This window comes from Anoplolepis gracilipes, chromosome 1 (assembly GCF_047496725.1).
Source record: "Anoplolepis gracilipes chromosome 1, ASM4749672v1, whole genome shotgun sequence".
Lineage (NCBI taxonomy): Eukaryota > Metazoa > Arthropoda > Insecta > Hymenoptera > Formicidae > Anoplolepis > Anoplolepis gracilipes.
The window spans coordinates 14,678,743-14,696,885 of NC_132970.1; the positions used below are offsets into that span (position 1 = coordinate 14,678,743).

The 18,143-nt window shown below is 32.2% G+C and overlaps 3 protein-coding genes across 15 annotated transcripts; 1 reads left to right on the forward strand and 2 right to left on the reverse strand.

Annotated features, from left to right (window-relative positions):
- Positions 1-306: 306 nt before the first annotated feature.
- On the forward strand, positions 307-15,363 carry Polybromo (protein polybromo). 11 transcript variants are annotated; one of them, XM_072891971.1, is made up of 27 exons: positions 307-465; positions 1,439-1,553; positions 1,623-1,868; positions 1,985-2,113; positions 2,205-2,384; positions 2,457-2,901; positions 3,063-3,175; positions 3,283-3,381; positions 3,620-3,682; positions 3,769-3,921; positions 3,992-4,159; positions 4,237-4,400; positions 4,484-4,778; positions 7,695-7,900; positions 8,020-8,353; positions 8,503-9,087; positions 9,203-9,360; positions 9,652-9,824; positions 9,902-10,074; positions 10,272-10,343; positions 11,201-11,383; positions 11,711-11,833; positions 12,645-12,885; positions 12,968-13,118; positions 13,214-13,263; positions 13,338-13,455; positions 13,677-15,363. In XM_072891971.1, the coding sequence occupies exons 2-27, from the start codon at positions 1,449-1,451 to the stop codon at positions 13,891-13,893; spliced, it is 4,944 nt and encodes a 1,647-aa protein (XP_072748072.1). In that variant the 5' UTR covers positions 307-465; positions 1,439-1,448; the 3' UTR covers positions 13,894-15,363. The 11 variants fall into 11 exon arrangements, with proteins under 11 accessions (XP_072748072.1, XP_072748090.1, XP_072748081.1 ...); XM_072891989.1 differs by lacking the exon at positions 307-465 and adding an exon at positions 537-708; XM_072891980.1 differs by lacking the exon at positions 307-465 and adding an exon at positions 742-929.
- A 146-nt stretch (positions 15,364-15,509) lies between these two features.
- Positions 15,510-16,646, reverse strand: LOC140665809 (uncharacterized). Its single transcript, XM_072892374.1, has 3 exons — positions 16,345-16,646; positions 16,020-16,127; positions 15,510-15,861 (listed from the first exon to the last, which is right to left on the reverse strand). The coding sequence occupies exons 1-3, from the start codon at positions 16,436-16,438 to the stop codon at positions 15,722-15,724; spliced, it is 342 nt and encodes a 113-aa protein (XP_072748475.1). The 5' UTR covers positions 16,439-16,646; the 3' UTR covers positions 15,510-15,721.
- Positions 16,647-16,787: 141 nt separating this feature from the next.
- Positions 16,788-18,038, reverse strand: LOC140665794 (succinate dehydrogenase assembly factor 4, mitochondrial). Of its 3 annotated transcripts, none has more exons than XM_072892354.1 (4): positions 17,828-18,038; positions 17,441-17,688; positions 17,253-17,351; positions 16,788-17,111 (listed from the first exon to the last, which is right to left on the reverse strand). In XM_072892354.1, the coding sequence occupies exons 2-4, from the start codon at positions 17,490-17,492 to the stop codon at positions 16,942-16,944; spliced, it is 321 nt and encodes a 106-aa protein (XP_072748455.1). In that variant the 5' UTR covers positions 17,493-17,688; positions 17,828-18,038; the 3' UTR covers positions 16,788-16,941. The 3 variants fall into 3 exon arrangements, with proteins under 3 accessions (XP_072748455.1, XP_072748445.1, XP_072748464.1); XM_072892344.1 differs by having other exon boundaries at positions 17,799-18,038; XM_072892363.1 differs by having other exon boundaries at positions 17,441-17,581; positions 17,657-18,038.
- Between the last annotated feature and the right edge of the window lie 105 nt (positions 18,039-18,143).

An 18,143-nucleotide genomic window follows, 5' to 3' on the forward strand; every position in this document is an offset into this window, starting at 1 on the left:
CCTGAAGATATTACTCTCGATATTAACAAATATATTGGTTAATAACAAGATCTGTAGAAATCTCCAAATTCTGCTCTAAGTAATCAATAAAAACACGGAGCGTATACTTCATCTTGAGTAGAAAAAAAAAGGAGAGAAAGAGACAGATCCCTGTATGTACCGACACACATACTGTTTTCAATACCGGTAGTGCGTTCGGGGAAACGCTATTAGCGCTCAAAGTGTCGTTCTATCTTTGTTACTTACTGAACGTTGAACAAGGACAGAACACGCTAATGTCACTCCTCGAACGCACTCTAGATAAGCGATTGGCAAACATGGCGTCGACCGAGACGTGTGTCGTCCACTTGGAACACAGCGGACGTAAAAGCGCAGTAACGCGCTTGTAGCTCGCGCGTTTTCGAAGGGATCCACGCACATATGTTTGCATTAAATGAGAATCTCTACGTGAGAGCGCGAGGACAGGTGAGCAGGAGACAGGTGGTAAAAGCAAGAAAAGAAAAACAAAAAAAAAAAAACAAACAAAATTCGTGAATGTCTCGTTGCCCGGATCGGCAACGGTGGGCGATTTCCTCGACGAGCCGACGAGATTCGCGACATATATATGTCGACAAAAAGATTCCAACTATCCGGGAATAAAGCACGGCGTCCGGATTCGCGGACGCGTATCTCACGCATCCGGGAGGACGCGGTTGATCGATGACAGCGGTGAGCGCTTTCGCGTCTCGGCCGGCGCGTGTTTGCGTGTTCTCGAAACGCACGCACGGTGGTGCGTGGTGCGTGTTTGCGTGTCCGCCGCATCCGCGTATCTCGCATCGCATATCGCATTTCGAAACGGCATCGGCGGCGGAGCGGCACAGTGGCGACTTATCATGGCGGCGTGATTTTTTTTTAGCTGCCACAGAGAGAGAGTCGCGGTGTATCTCTCGGTATTGCCCTCCCTCTCGCGCGCGTACAAACGTGTGACGTCCCGCGGCGAGGAATTCGCGCGAGAGACGTTGACGGGGCGCACGACGTCGGGGCCCGCGCGTCGCGGGACGTGTCTCGGCTCTCGGCCCGTGAATTTGCCTGCGCACGCTCCTCGTCCTCTCGAGCGAGAACCCTCCGGACTCGCGGCGGTGCCGCGATTCGCGAGATATATATATATGTATATATATATATAAAATAACGGCGCAACGACGATTTGACGAATAAGCTTCTCTCGTGTTTAGTTCAAGAACCCTTTTTATGTACATACACGCACACATACGCGAATGTATATGTATGCGCATACGTACATTTGTTTACAAAATTGCGATAGTCTCGCTACTAAATAGCCTCTCTCGCGTCGTGTTTTTCACGTCGCGGACGTTCGATCGGATAATGTGTAATGAATCTCTGTTGTAGATACATTGTTATAAGGATTCCTATTCATTTGTGTCTTGTGTGACTTTTTAAGATACGCCAGGATGAACAAACGTCGTAGAACATCGTCGGTAGCGAGCCGCGGTACTGAGGACGACGGCGACGATATTCCACCTGAACCAACGAAAAGGAGGAAAAAATTAGATCCTGTGAGTGTGCGAATGTGTTCTTTTAACATTTTCATTACCTCTTATGTTTGTTATTTTTGTCTGATACAGAGTGACTTGTGCCAACAACTGTACGATGTACTTCGTAATCAGAAAAAAGAGGATGGAACCTTGCTTTGCGATGCGTTTATACGTGTGCCTAAACGTAGGCAAGAACCAGGATATTACGAAGTTGTTTCTAATCCTATTGATCTTTTGAAAGTGCAACAAAAGCTGAAAACTGATGAGTATCGCGATATGGACGATCTCGCTGCCGATATTCAGCTTATGGTGAATAATGCAAAAGCCTTTTACATGGTAAGATTATGCATATCTTACTCAATTATCTTGTTTCTGCAAGTATTGATATATAAGATGTTTATTATCATATTTACTTCTTGACAATTGAAATATTTGTTATATAATTTTTGTAGCGTACATCTCCCGAATACAAAGATGCGACTGAATTGTGGGAGTTATGTGTAAATACTAAAAATCGTATTACAGAAGAGTACGAAGATCCAGAACCTAAGGGAAAACTTATCTTAAAAGTTGGGAGATTGGTAATTTTAGTGATTAAAATCTTTCATTTTGTTATATATATAAATTATGTGTATTAATATACACACTTTAATATATTAATGCACATTTAAGGCTCGTCGAACAGCAACGAGACAAGATGACGCGGAAGATACTTCCGAAAGTTCTGCAAATCTCGATGAAGAAACTATGCAGCTCTTTGAAGATTTATTTACAGCAGTTATGACGGCAACCGATCCTACTGACAATAATAGACCTCTTAATATTATGTTTCAGCTCAAGCCATCCAAAAAGGTTTGTAGTCTGGCTTTGAAACTTTGAATTTAGACATTATTTGTCATATTAATGAAATACCTAATGTTGCAGCTTTATCCTGAATATTACAATATTATTGAGACACCCATTGATTTGAAAACTATTGCGAGAAAGATTCAGGAAGGTGCATATAGTTCAATTGGCGATATGGAGAAAGATTTAATACTCATGTGTCGTAATGCTTGTCATTTTAATGAGCCTGGTTCCCAAATCTATAAAGATGCCAGACTCTTGAAAAAGATAATTACTGCAGCCGCGAAGAGACAAGACAGTGGGTTAAGTAGTAACAACCCCAAGCTTGCTACAACTGCACCATCAACGAGAAGCAAGAGAGGCAGTCGTACTATGGCGCAATCGTTAATAGCGCAAACTGCGACATTAATCGATGAAGATGACGAAAGTGACGACGAGGAGGAAGAACCTGCTGAGACTGAAGAAGCTGATAATCCACAATGGCAACTATTTCAAACCATTCGGACAGCTCCTAATAATCAAGGTATAATAATGTGATTTTGCTAAAACAAATATAGAAAAGATTGTATTACTTGTAATATAGCCTTAGAAATATCATGTAGAATCTGTTACACAAGTATTAAAACAAATTAGTATTACACAAGTATTACTTTTATAACATAACTATGTATATTGTGTTTGTAGGTGTAAGAATGAGCGAATATTTTTGGAAACTTCCATCAAAAAGATTATATCCTGATTACTATAAGATGATTAAGAATCCTATATCTTTATTACAAATACGTACAAAAATAAAGGTATGCATTATGAAATAATAGGATAATTTTTTTTCTTTTTTACATGAAAAGCATGTTTCATTATGAGTATTTTTGTTGTGTTTTTATATTTAAATAATGTTTTTCAGAAAGGCGAGTATGGTACTGTTAGTGAAGTAGCTGGAGATATGAATATCATGTTTGAAAATGCTAAGAAATATAATATACATACTTCTCGACTATATAAGGTAATATAATTATGTAATTTTGCTTTAATTTAATTGTAATTACTTTTTATTATGTATTTTATTTAATTGTAATTACTTTTTATTATGTATATTCCACATATAATTAAAATATTAATTTGTTATATAAAATATACATATGAGTAAATTTTTAAATTTTAAATAATTTTGTATTGTAAAATATCGTGCTACGTGGATAATTTCTGCACAGTTATACATTTATCTTTTTATTTGATTCCAGTGCGCTGTTAAACTGCAAAAAATAATGCAGGAGAAAGTACAAGAGCTTTTAGAATTTGATCAGGTAATATATTGTGACATTGAATTGAATACAGTAATTTTATATATTTCTTTGGAAAATGCAAATATAACATATTTAATTTTCCATAGGACTCAGATTCGGATAGCGAATCTGAGAATAGCTCCTATCAACCTAAATTAATTAAACGCGCTTCAAATTTATTGACGCGAGGAAAATACAAAGACAATATACCATTGAAGAAGAGATTGTACGCATTAGTCAAGTGTGTCATAGAATACGTTGTAAGTAATTCCAAAATACGTTGCAATTGATGTGATCAGTCGACATATAGCACGTTATAATATTTTCCAGTGCGAAGACGGTCGGCAACCTATGTTACTGTTTATGGAGAAGCCTTCCAAAAAATTATATCCGGATTATTATCAAATAATAGCTGAACCCATAGACATGCTGGCAATTGAAGCCAATATTAAAGCAGAAAAATATCAAAACGAAAACGAATTAATACAGGATTTTAAGGTACTATCATCAATGATCAATTTTGAAAGTCTGATCATAGATATTTCGCTTACGAATATCTTCCCATTTCATTTCAGTTGATGTTTGATAATTGCCGACAATATAACGAAGAAGGTTCATTGATATATGAAGATGCTAATACATTAGAGAAAGTTTTGATGGATAAGGTGAAAGAATTAGGACCCTTACCAGATACATCCAAATCCAAATCTACTGCATCAACCCCAACTAGAAACGTTGGGTATGTCAGTTTGTATAAACAGGTGAAGGAGATGTTCATTTATTTTTCTTTTTTCCACATTTTGCTTCTTTTTCTATGTTTAGGAGACCGAAAAAAATAGTACCGCTTCATTTGCAAAAATTACGAACTCTATATGATACAATAAAAGACTATCACGATACAAAAGGAAGACAATTATCTCTAATTTTCATGAAATTACCAAATAAAAATGAATATCCAGATTATTATGAAGTGATAAAGCAGCCTATACATATGGAGAAGATAGCTTCCACTTTAAAAAATAATGGATATGAAAATTTGGAGGAGCTAGCATCCGATTTTACATTAATGTTCGACAACGCGTGCAAATATAACGAGCCGGACTCGCAAATATACAAGGTTTGTATAGTTAACAATTTTTATTTTGTAACCATAATATTTCTATCTATTGTGATTATTACTTTTTAATAACAGATTCTTTGATCAACTTATAGTTGATTTTACAAAAATTATTACTTATCACATAGTTTTTCAATCTTTAACATAAAAAATATTTGTAACTTTATTAATATTTGTAAAGCTTTAAAAATTCTGTTGAATTTCATTTAAAATTAATTAATTTAAAATAGTTGAAAAATGTTATTTTGTAATCTAACTATAATATAGTTTGTAATCAGCTCCTGAAGCATAATTTGTTAAAAGCTTTTTGTTCTCAATTCATTATACAGAGTTCAAAACTTAATGATGTCATTAATAATGAGAATATTTTTTTAAGAAAAAATTAATACTAAATTAATATTAATAATTAATATTAAATTAATACTAATTGAAAAAAATCTGTTGTTAAAAAAATATACGAAAATAGGAAAATATGTGAAACATTCTATATACAGGGTGTTCTGTAAAAAAAAGATTTAATATTTTAAATCTTTAATTTTAAATATTTTTGGTGCGTTCAAGCAATACAATGGTTGTAGAATTGAACGATTGAATAATTCATCAATGTAATTGGTCTAGATTTATGGATAACAGTAAAGATCAATAATCACAAACTGATTACTTGTTGCTTGAACGCAACCATTGTGGACACAAGGCCCAAGGGCAAAAAACTTCTAATAAATATGAGTTAAAAAATTAATGTCGGAATTATGAACAACTCTTTATTTTGGTTAAAGCAAGTGATTTGGTTGCTTCTGATGCTGTCGCACATGTGAAAATGATGATAAGAATTGTATTATGAAGTGTGTAATAATAAATATAAAGATAGATAATGTTTTATGTCACTCAAAAGCATTAGAAGCAAGCAAGTTATTTGCTTTTATCTAATTGAAGAATTGTTCATAACTCTAACAGTATTAATTTTTCGACCTTTGATCCATGTTTATTAGAATTTTTTGTGATTCCATTTTGTAAATACTATTTACATTTATATATATATAAATATTTATAAATACTATTTACTCTTAAAATCTGAACATATTTGTAAATACTATTTACTCTTAAAATCTGAACTCTTTTTAACACCCTGTATAAAAGTATATGTGTGTATATATTATAAAAAAATTTACATATACTATAATGATAATTTATTAATATTACTAAAAAAAGAAATATACACCATGAAAGTCAGGTAGCTTCAAATTAGAATTGTTAAAAACATTGATAATATGCAATTGCTTGATTTTTTTATTAATTTTTAATTGCAAATCTAATCTGTTTAAATTTTCAATTTGCATTTGCGTAATGTGCATTTTAAGATAAAATTATATATAATTATATATATATACATTATTATATATATATATATATATAATACATACAGGGTGTCTTGTATGAGGAAAAACCTGCTAATGGCAGATTCTTGAGATTATTTGGAGACTATTTTTCCTCATCGAAAATGTCGAGGCATTAATAATTTCTGAGTTATTAGCGATTTGAAAAAAAGACGTTTTTCGCAAACTAAACTTTTTGGAGTTAAAAAATTGCCAAAACTACATTCTTCAGGTTAATTTAATTCCAGATAAAGTTTACTCTAATAGAATTTTAATTTAAGGCTTAATTACAAAGATATACAATGATAAAAATTGGAAACTTGTAAAAAATGATGGCGGCTCGATATTTTTGCTGAGGAAAAATAGACTTCAAATGATCTTAAGAATCTGCCATTAGCAGGTTTTTCACTAATTACAGGACACCCTGTATATATCATCTACTTGTGAAAAAAATAGAAGATTATCTGATTTCTTAGTAACATGCAATTTTTATTAAAATTATGATTTTTAACAGTAGATATTTTCCAAATACTATTGAAAAATATATTATTAAAAATTACATTTTTTTTTAATCTAAAAAATTCTTATAAATATTTAATTTATAAAGAACTGATTTCCCCAAAATCTTCAAAATAATTTCTTTTTCATTTTAATAATATTTTATAGCTACAATTCCCATAATTATAGTTTCTATTTTTTTAAATAGAAATAATTAAATGTTTACAATATATTTATATCAAAATTTGGCAAATTCAATGAAAATCAATTTAGAGTTTTATTTTAAGAAGTACGATCGATTTAGAATGAAATTTTTTTTCACATTATTGAAATATATTTTCAACTCGATGTGGAGTACACGCTTGTAGAGAAACTTGAAATTTCGCGGCAAAAGATGGAAAGCCCATTCTCTGTTTACACGGTCGGAGTTTTTGGAGGTTACACGCGACTTCTCCTCTTTGATCGCTCGTTAGTTTTAGAACTCATCGAGAATTCTCTGTTGCAAAATGCTTCATGCACGCTCGTGAAATATGTGGCACGTGATATAATAGGAGTTAAAAAAAAATTATCGATAATGTGTATTATATATTGATCTCTATGAAATTTACATGTTATAACCTTAGTAGAGTAATTAGGATATTTTTATCGCGGATCTTCCGATAGAGACAAATTTTACCGTAAATTCTTTCCTTTTACGAGACAATCTTTTGTATCGCTTTTATTTTATTTTATTTTTTTTTTTTTTACCATTACGTGTTCAAAATCTCGAGAATGTTCGTACAAAGCAAGCAGAATGTATTGAACACGGCGCAAAATCCATTAAAAGTTCGACCATGTTTTATACGCTTGTTGAGAGACAAGGAATTAGATAAACACATACGAAAGAGATGCAAGAAGAGCGAAACAGAAGTAAACAAAAAAAAAATATCACTTATACATGTGTTTCTCATTATCGTACTGCGCGCTTGTTAAAATCTCTATCGAAGATAGAGAAAGCTAGCGCGAGTTATCACTGCTGTAAATGACAACATAACCAATATTTTAGGACGCTTTAATACTTCAAAGATTAGTGTTACAAAGCAAACTACAATTGAGCGAGGACGAAGAAAGTGTACCTGACGTGTCCGCTGGCGTTCAAGAGATATTAGCGACGATATTCACCGCGCTTTATAATCATCAGGATGAAGAAGGAAGATGTTACTCCGATTCCATGGCAGAACTACCGGAGCATGACATTGTTGATGGAAAAAAGTAGGAATACGCTTTACATTTTGTTTTTTATTAAAAAAATTTTTTTTTTAAACAAGTATCTTTACATATGTGTATATATATATATATATAATTTATTTATTTATTTATTTAAAAAATAGGATACGAGGGCTGTCGTTAGATCTGATTAAAAGAAGATTGGATAGAGGAGTTTACAAAAGATTGGATCGATTCCAAGAAGATGTTTTTACATGCCTGGAGAGAGCACGGAGGCTATCGCGCACGAAGTCGCAACCCTTTGAGGATAGCGTCGAACTTCAGACATTCTTTCTACATACTCGTAATGAGATAACCCGAGGTCTGTTAAGTTCACCGGCGTTAAATTACACGCTCTTTGATCTGTCCTCTCAAGTAGACGAACTCAAAAGGATAAAGAAACAACAGGAATTAAATTTACCTAATGAAGATGAGAGCTGCGATGGAAATGAGACAAAAGTAAGTTAAACTTTATTGCTTTAAATAAAACAAATTTTTGTATTTAATAATATTAGTTGAACCTTGAAGTATTTTACTGCGATTTAATATTTAATTAAATATTACTATAATTTTTATATTTATATACTTAATATTTATTATTATTATAGGATTCGGAAACGAATACAAATACAGAAACAAACAATAGCGATAATGGAGGCTCTATGAGTTTCAATCAAGAAGTATATAGAGCTGGTGATTTTGCATATGTCGAGCCTTCTGAAAGAGGCATGGAGTATAGTGTGGTTCTCATAGAAAGGCTCTGGACCAACGCGGAGAGTCAGCAAATGTTATATGGAAATCTCTTTTATAGACCAAGCGAAACGTATCATGTGGCGTCGCGAAAATTTTTGGACAAAGAATTATTTAAGAGTGATGCTCATGTGGCTGTACCTTTAGCTAAAGTAGCAGGCAGATGTTGTGTTTTGAGCGTAAAGGATTATTTCCGATTGCAACCAGAAGGCTTTTTGGAGAAAGACGTTTATGTATGCGAATCGCGTTATTCCACGAAGGCCAGAGCTTTTAAGAAAATCAAAGTTTGGAATTTTGATCCAGATCATTTGAAGTTAGTTCCCAGAGAGAAACCATTGGAACCAAAACGAGTAATCTCCGTATACAAGGAACGATTGGAGAAGCACAAGGAAGAAATTGCTGAATTGGAAGAAGGAGAAAAACTTATGGAAAAGGAAAAACCTGTTAGTAGTAGTTTGATATATATCTTTCTCATTCGTTTCTGAAATGTCGACTATTCATTCGTCACGTAATTATTGAATTTATGTTTTTAATACATTTTATATATTTTGTGTTTAGAATGTGATACTGTTTAATCCAGAAGATACTGAAAATACTTACTACGAGCAGTACAACACATGCGCAGGATCTGTGAAAACGGGTGATTTCGTTTATGTAGCGACAGACGGAGGCAGACAGCAAATAGCACAAGTTGATGCTATATGGTCAACTAAAGAGTGAGTAATAAATCCATGCTCGCTATAAAATATGCGACTCATAGTTATATCCCAACAAAAATAGTTTCGATCTCTTTATTTATCTTATATATTTCTATGTAATTTCTTATGTAGAAATTTCTTACTTTATCCTATACTTCGTAGTTAAAGATTAATAATTAACTAAATAAATACATCAATATAAAAACAAATTTAAATTTTTATTAATACTTTTAAAAAAAATTTCTTTATATGCATGCTGTTGAAATATTTATTATGGCAATGGTATACAAATTAGTATTGAATTTTTAGCGGGAAGTGCTATTTCAAAGGTCCATGGTTATTAATACCTACAGAAGTGCCACATACACCTACGGAATTATTTTATAAGCAAGAATTGTTTTTATCTACTGTAGACGGCACTCATCCTATTGTAGCTATAGTTGGCAAGTGTGGCGTCCTAGATTATGAACAATACATTTCTAGTGAGTACATTCACTCTTTAATGAATGAGATTGATGAGAGAAATGAGTTTACTACATATGTTATCACAATTATACAGGTAGACCGACGGAGATTCCAGAGGACGACGTATACATCTGCGAATCGTTGTATGATGAAAGCAAAAGCTTGATGAGAAAGCTCAGTCAGGAAGGTCTAAAGAAGTTTAATCACTCATCAACGGTTACTGAAGATGAGATCTACTTTTTCCGGAGAAAAATTAATCCTGCCAGAGTATGCTATAATAATGAGATTTACATATATATATATATATATATATATATATATATATATATATATATAAATAACTAACAAATTGCATATAATCTCTATTCGGCTCTATAGCAAAATTAGTAGGATACACTCTACAATTCTCTACGCGACTAACTGAAATGTATTTTATCGCTTTGCATGTCCTGTGTGTGTTGTAGGTTTCGAGCGATGTGGCTCAGACGCAAAATCAAGTCAAGTCCGTCACGCCCAGCTCGGCACAATTTGAAATGGTAATTGCTATAATTCAGAATCTTATATCTCGTATTTTCAATAACGAACAATATATGCAGCCGCACGTTCCTTCCAAGATCACACGCAAGCTAATTAAAGTATATCTAATTTTGTTAATATATTTTGCTATCATATACATGAGGAAAAAAAAGGAGAAACATATTACATGTCTTTTCTTTTGATCTATAAATTGGTTGCGTGTGATACGAATATTTTGTTACATCAACAAGAATGCATTTACACGCATGCATTTTCGATCTATGCCGGCATATTCATTTTTCCTTTCGTTTCGTTTATATGTGCAACTATGTGTTAGTGCTAGTGTTTGTGTGATCGAGCAATTTTATGTATTCGACAATTGAATCAGAGCACCTGTTGGGTTTTATATCTCTAATATTACGAAAAGCATAAAGCACCACCGAAAGATCTTGCTTCCATGTCATTCTAACCCAACTAATGTAAGAATGAAGGATTCGCTTTAAAATATATAGATCGACTAATCTGTTTTATATTATATACCAAAAAAAAAAAAAACTCGAATGTACACATATTGTGTGTCTTACAAATGCATATATGTGATATATGTATATCGGAATTCAAAAATGGATATTGATTCATATTTCATATATTCAATAATTAGAAATTAGATATTACAGAAAAATTATATATTAGTAAGAATGGGAGAACACACTTTCGCGATAGTTTTTCTTGGAAACGAGCGCGAGAAAGGATGATGACGTTACTCTTATTATAAATTAACTTCTATCTTTGGAGAAAAAGAAACAAGTCACGAAAATATAGCTTACAATCGGTAATAACGGATAAAACAAAGGTAACATAAGCCTAAATGGTGTAGGAAGCGTCACCATTGTTACCGAAGCTGGAACCCGATGTACTAAGCATGGGGGTAGGATTAGGAGTGGGAGTGGGAGTAGGAGTTGGGGAAGACAGCATGGATGCTGGTGGTCCACCATCCGTTGGATCTACGGAAGCTCAACCGGTGCTCTCCAATACTCAAACACCTGTGTCGACTAAGAAGGTAGGCTTTACCGTGACCACTTATTTTTTTTCTTTTTTTTCTCACTTTTATCAACTATCGTCACACGTCATATTCTATTTATTTATTTCACTTTTTATTTAAAGAAATATGCCAGCATATACATACCTCTCCTTTCATTTTTTTTTTGCACCGTTTGAGATCACTTGCCTTGACAATAGATCGACAATTTGATGTGACTGCTGTAAACAAAGATATTAAAGAAAATATATTTGTCCACACACAAAACACACACACATACACAAACACACACAAACACACACACATAAGAACGGTGACATTATAATTTGTCTTTCTTCTTCTGTTTAGAAAACGGCGGGTAAGAAATTAGTTACGGGCTATATTTTATATTCGAGTAAAATGCGAACGCAGATTACACAAAACAATCCTGAATCGTCCTTTGGAGAAATTAGCAGAATTGTTGGCAACGAGGTATTTATTTCTTTACTCTTGATTTTTTTACTGTTCATTATAAATGGATCTTTGATGAAGGAATGTATGCAGAATAAATTTTCTTATACACAATCATACGTCCTCGATTTGAACGTTAAATTTGTATTAAAATTTTGACTTGATTTGATTAATAAAACAAAAAGGAATTGTAAATGTAAGAATTTCGTAAGAATTGGTTGTGTAAAGAATTTTTCTCGCTTTATATACATGTTGCTCATTAAACATTCAGCATACTTGGTCCTTTATCCAAAATAAGATTATATTACATCTTGGTAGCTACTCTCTATTCCTACAAGTATATTTGTTCTGTGCATAGCAAACTCTAAATGCATAATAATGCATTTTTTATATTTTTTCATAAGTTATAATATAATACAGTAGTGTATACAGGGTGTCCCCAATTTAAGTGATAAAACTTCTGGAGCATGTAGGGGACCGAAAAACTATGATAAAAAGTCCTTTAGAGATTTGCTCGTTTTTGCTCCACTTTTGTCTTAGTTTCTCGGTCCCTTACACGCTCTCGAAGTTTTGCTATTTAAATTGGGTACACCCTGTATACATTTTATGTGATATCGTCCGTATTAATTTGTGTGGTAGTCATTATTTTGTTGATGTATATAAACTTTATCTGTATTATTTTTTTAAAAACAGAAGAGAGTAGCCGTCATTTAAAACAGTTGTCGAACCATTTTCAAAGTATTAGAAAAATGGTTTCACTGATTATATCCTCTCCCAAATTAAGCAAATAATGTGACAAAACTGATCACGTATAAAACGATTCTCATTTCAGTGGAGGAAGCTACCGGCAGGAGAAAAACAAGCTTGGGAAGAACGGGCAATCAAGATGAACGAGGATGGCGGTCAGCTGAAAGGAACGACCACAGTAGGAACAAATGCTATCCAGGACGTAGTGTACGAATGTTGTTGGGACAATTGTGATTGGCAGTTTGAAGACATGACTGACTGCATCGATCATTGTATCGCGGAGCAAAACGGTCATGTACAATCATCGTTCGCGAATGCTCCCAGTGGTGAGTACGATCCGAGAGGAACTGCAATTGTAGTGCCATAGTTGTGAGAGAAAAATTTAAATAATTAATGTGAATATTATAGATGTTGAATACCAATGTCAATGGCGCGGTTGCGGCCGAACAAAGAAATCCGTTCCACCGTTCCCCAGTGTACAGAGACTCGCTAGGCACGTCAAGGAAGTGCACATTCTCAAATCACACGGTCGTATAATACCACCTTCCGAAAGAAGCAGGTATAGAAATTATTTCTTTTAATAAAAATTTTTTTATATGTTGATGCATCGCATTGTGTTAATGTTAAACCATGTTAATATACGTGCTCTTGCAGAAATTATATGCCTTCGAAAGGACCCACGGTACTACCACCGATGGAAACAGGTAAAATTATATCACAATTTGCAATAAAATTATGTGGTAAATCATGATAAAAGTGAAAAAAAAACGCTTCGCAGAAACTTCAGCAGCCGCAACTCAGACGAGCAGTTTACCTGCCACTAAGCAACCAGAACCGATGTTTGTCGCGGTACCACCGAGACCGAGTCGCGTATTACATTCGGATGCCTATTTGAGGTAAGCTTTTAAATACGTTAAATATTTTGCAATAGACCTGTTCTTTATTGCTGAACTGGTTGCACTAGTATAAAGAGTATCTTTCTCCTTCCAATAAATGAAAAAGAAAAAGATCCTATCTATAAACTAGTACAGCCAGTTCAGCAATAAAGAATAGACCTAATGCTTTTTGATATTATATTAAAAAATATTGTATTTATTTGATTTTTACTCGTGTATAGGTATATTGAGGGATTAAACGTGGAGAATCGTTACATATCAAATTGGGACAAACAGATGAACGCCAATCCGGATAATACGCAGATACCCGATTTGACGAAACTTCCCGCCGAATGGTTGGGCAACGGCGTTGGCAATCACGGGAATGTAGTGAACGCCTTGTGGACACTCAGAAACATGATGATGCGGGATGTGTTAGCCATCAATAAAACTTTATAGTTTATAAATTGTTAAGATTTATAATTTTTGACGCGCAATGCAACCTACACAATTCAGATCCGATTGACGCTAGACGAAAGACTGACGATATTCAATCATTTTAATGTTACAATATTTGTATTTAGAAAATTTGTTTCTTGTCTTACATATTAATACTAATTTTTCTTATTTTTATTAATATGTGTCTATTTGAAATTTTAGCTAAAAAGTATGTGCCACTCCTCACTACTCTTATTACTTGGATATATTCTAGAAATCTCAATAACTATTAGATATTTTGAAATTCTTACAATTAGTGATTTTTGTTTGTTTAAATGTTTATATCTTTTTAATTCTAAAAAAAATTTTTACCATATATTGTTTAGACTCTGGTCCGAAATGTGCTTACATGCGCTTACAATGCTGAAAATCTATAGTTAACATTAAGTACATTATAGATTGTCGGCACTGTAAGCGCATTTCGGATCGCAGTCTTAGATATACAAGTATGTATATACATAAAATAACAAAACGTACGTGTAGAAAACAATCATTATGTAAATACATCTGTGCTAATTTTCATTTTTACTTTTCGAACAAAATTTTATACTTTCTGTATAGCGTAAATAATACAATATTCTTGTATCAAGAAATACAAAGAAAAAAAAAACTTCATCGCGCGTGCGCGAAAATGCCTAAACAGTGTGGAAAGTTGTATATGTACATAGAAACTATACAGTAATTGTGAAACATTGAGGTGGTACATGTGTCACGCTCTTTATTAATACTGCTTTAATATTCTCGGAGAATATCGAGAAAGGATTTACTGTTAGTGAAATTAATCAAATGATTTACTTACTATTATCTATATATAATAGTAAAGAAAGGACAGAATCTCTCTCTTTATCTTGTATGCAACAATATAATACCTCATAGTAGATTATTTTTTAGGAAAAATTTTTCTCGATATGATTGGAAGAGAATTTTCAAAACGTATATGCTGGAGCAAATACAAGACGAGATTTTTACTACAGTATTCTGTATATATGTTTCTTAATACAATGTTATATTTATAGGGTTAATTACATTTCTTTTTCTACACGCGAACGGCTTAATATTGGAGTCCTGAATTTATTATATGTCTTGGCTAAATAAATTTTCGCTGCTGACATTGGAATACATTTTACTAATAAAAGCATAAAGATTATTTTTAATTCGGTTATAAAGCCTCACACTTTTCTCCAAAATTTGATTCTTACATTAATTATACTCATGAACTTGTTACTAGCGAGAAATTTAAGTGGTGTTTAATGTATAAATCGTGTTTGTGCTCTAATATACATTATTTAGTATTTTTGACGAAGTATCGTATATTTTCGTACACATATAATGTATTGATCTGCGCTTCTCTATGTAAAGTACCAGAGACTTTTTACGAGGAAATAACTTGAAATTAATAATATATTTAATATGAACACCATTGCTAACGAACTCGCAGTGATTATTATAAACTTATTAATTTAGAAAAAAAACTACATTTGTATCTTATTTATTATAAAATTTTCTTCGTTTTATACAGAATATATATATATATATATGTGTATATATATGTATATATATACTTTCTTATATGCACATCAAATTTATATTATTTTACATCGAAGAATAATTTTAATTTATGTTGCTTTACTTGACTGCCAATAAATTGAGTCTGATTTAATCTCCATAAATTAATCACAGAGATAAATTGATCATATAATACGTATCGAAAAGTAAGAGGATTTCGTTTTTCCAGTCCAAATATATATATCGCTATATATAATTCAGAAACTGTACATATAGAATGTCTTCAAAAATCGCTGACTCTGCCACCGTGCTGCCAATCTCCCCATTTAGTAGGATTCTTCTCGCTATTCGTTATTAATTCTCCAGTTTTGGGATCAGTCTCCACTAATACCAAGTCGACAAATCGTTCACGTTGTTTTATTTCTATATATTAATTAAAAAATCACGTTATGTGACTACGAAGCCTTGGACACATATACTTAATTAATTTTTTAAAGCTCTTCTTATTTTATAAAAAGAATTATAATGTTGATATCTTTACGAAAACTAATTATTTTATGAATTATTAGATGTATATATACTTGGTATCGGCTGCAGTTTGAGTTTTTCATGAAACTGCTTAATTCGCGGCGACTCTTGGACATCATCTTCATCGCTTAAATCCTTTTTCATTTTTAATAGTGAAGTACCTAACCAGATTACACATTTATATTTAATTTATATATATATATCTATATATATATATATATATATATATATATATATATATATATATATGTGTGTATATTCTGTATAAAAAAAACTTTATAAAAAATGAGTGAAAAATATAAAATTCGAAAAAAATTATATTTTCAAAAATGTATTTCGCGAAAATGTAAAATAGTTTAAAGCGAAACTGGTTCATACTTGTGACAAATCGCCTGCAACTTCTTATCATCAAATTCGCTCGATTTATGCTAATCATCGTGCAAACGTTCTGCGAATAATCGCATATGGTCATTCGTCAATGTGAAGACATTGCATGAAAGAATGCATTTTTAATGCATCAAGATGATTTAATTTTGTTAATAAAACACTATCGGATATGCGAGACAAATATACTATTAGTAAATATACTATTTTTATTTATATACTATATTAGTATACTATTTTTATTTATATACTATTAGTATGCTATTTTTATTTATCTTTGATAAATTAGCCAATATCTAAGTTATCGATTCTGATTTTGTCTAGAGAAACTCGCGTGAAATCTTGATGATTGCAATAAAAAAACCATCTTGTATTTCGTAATACAAACTTTACAATTTATATTTATAATTTTTATTCTACAAAATAGAGATTCTTTTTTTATCATGCCATTAATTTAACTCGATGTAAATTATTTATTCTATATTTTTTTCATTTAATTCATTTTCTCTTTTAATTCATTGAGATAGTTTCTAATTATTATATTAACACTACATAAACAGTTTAGATTTTTTTTCTAAGATGACATAGGGTTTAGAAGTCTGTTACGCGACCCTTTCTTTCCCAGTCGCCGTAACGAGTTGGTTCTGGTCCGCGAGGTCCTCCAATCTCGCCTGTTTCCGGATTCGTATTGTTTGGGAATGGCTTTAGGGGTTCTTTCTCTTGATAAGGATGTTTGTCTTCCTCCAACTCCTCCAATTTCTCTGTCATGTTTAAAGTTCGATCTCTTTAGTTGTTACAAAAATTTTGAACATTTAAGAAAGAATGTCATTTTCTTTTTATGTATTAACTATTAATTATAACTATATACGATAAATAATCTCATTATGGGGGTACTATTTTACCTATAGGGGTGCGTTCGCGCAATTTTTTTCGGAATTCACGTAATCTCGGACTCTCATTGACCTCGTCCATACTTTTGGAAGAGAATAAACGCGCGAGTCCTTTGAAAACAAAAAGAAATCATGCAAAAGCATGTGTAATATTCGTTATCTCTTTGAATACAAAAATGATTGATACTTTTCGTTTGTACCTTTCAAATGTAATCGCGAACTTGAAATCGACGGGCAGATAATTCCCGCCATTTTTTGTAAGTACGCGCGAATTCTTTATATCCTTTCTTCTTGAAAATATAAGATCCAATCCAGAGTTGATATCTGTATTTTCCTGATTCCTTAATTATGATAAACGGAAAAATTTTTATGAAACACGAGTTGAATTCTCAAGAATAATATCGACTCATACGCACGTGTCGTGACAGCGCTATTTTTCTCTCATAACCTAGAAAAAGTTGTCAAATATTTTTTTATGTAGATGACGTTTGTAATATAAACAATATTCCGTATTATATTCCTAAATTAATATTATTATATATAATATTAATATTATACTCCTAAATTAATCTTATAGATCCGTATACAATTTGTAAAATCGGGCACTTTGAATGTGTTGTAATCGTGTGTATTGTCATCTAAAAAAGTATTGAACAGAAGAAAAAATAAAAAATTATCTTTCTTATCGGTTCATTTAATATTGTATATATGTTTATTTTTTAATAATATTCAACGCATTGTTCCTTCAAATTGTGTTACACTACAATCACGTAAAATTGACAACCTTACCGTACACACTAGAAACCAGATTAGGGTGAAATCACATGGTGCGGAATAGAAAATGCATCATAGAAACAGCCAATCAGAGCTTAAGTAGACACTGCGGCAAAACTCTGATTGGCT

Bases quoted from the DNA above. Each gene is read 5' to 3' on its own strand.
- Polybromo (XM_072891918.1), top strand. The intron at 1,554-1,622 runs GTGAGTGTGCGA...TGTCTGATACAG, and splicing joins GGAGGAAAAAATTAGATCCT to AGTGACTTGTGCCAACAACT. The intron at 9,088-9,202 runs GTTAGTAGTAGT...TTTTGTGTTTAG, and splicing joins TTATGGAAAAGGAAAAACCT to AATGTGATACTGTTTAATCC.
- LOC140665809 (XM_072892374.1), bottom strand. From the start codon at position 16,438: ATGACCATATGCGATTATTCGCAGAACGTTTGCACGATGATTAGCATA. The intron at 16,128-16,344 runs GTATGAACCAGT...TAATCTGGTTAG, and splicing joins TTGCAGGCGATTTGTCACAA to GTACTTCACTATTAAAAATG. The intron at 15,862-16,019 runs GTATATATACAT...ATTAATATATAG, and splicing joins CAAACTGCAGCCGATACCAA to AAATAAAACAACGTGAACGA.
- LOC140665794 (XM_072892354.1), bottom strand. From the start codon at position 17,492: ATGGCGGGAATTATCTGCCCGTCGATTTCAAGTTCGCGATTACATTTG. The intron at 17,352-17,440 runs GTACAAACGAAA...TTGTTTTCAAAG, and splicing joins TTCGCGATTACATTTGAAAG to GACTCGCGCGTTTATTCTCT. The intron at 17,112-17,252 runs GTAAAATAGTAC...TAAACATGACAG, and splicing joins GCGCGAACGCACCCCTATAG to AGAAATTGGAGGAGTTGGAG.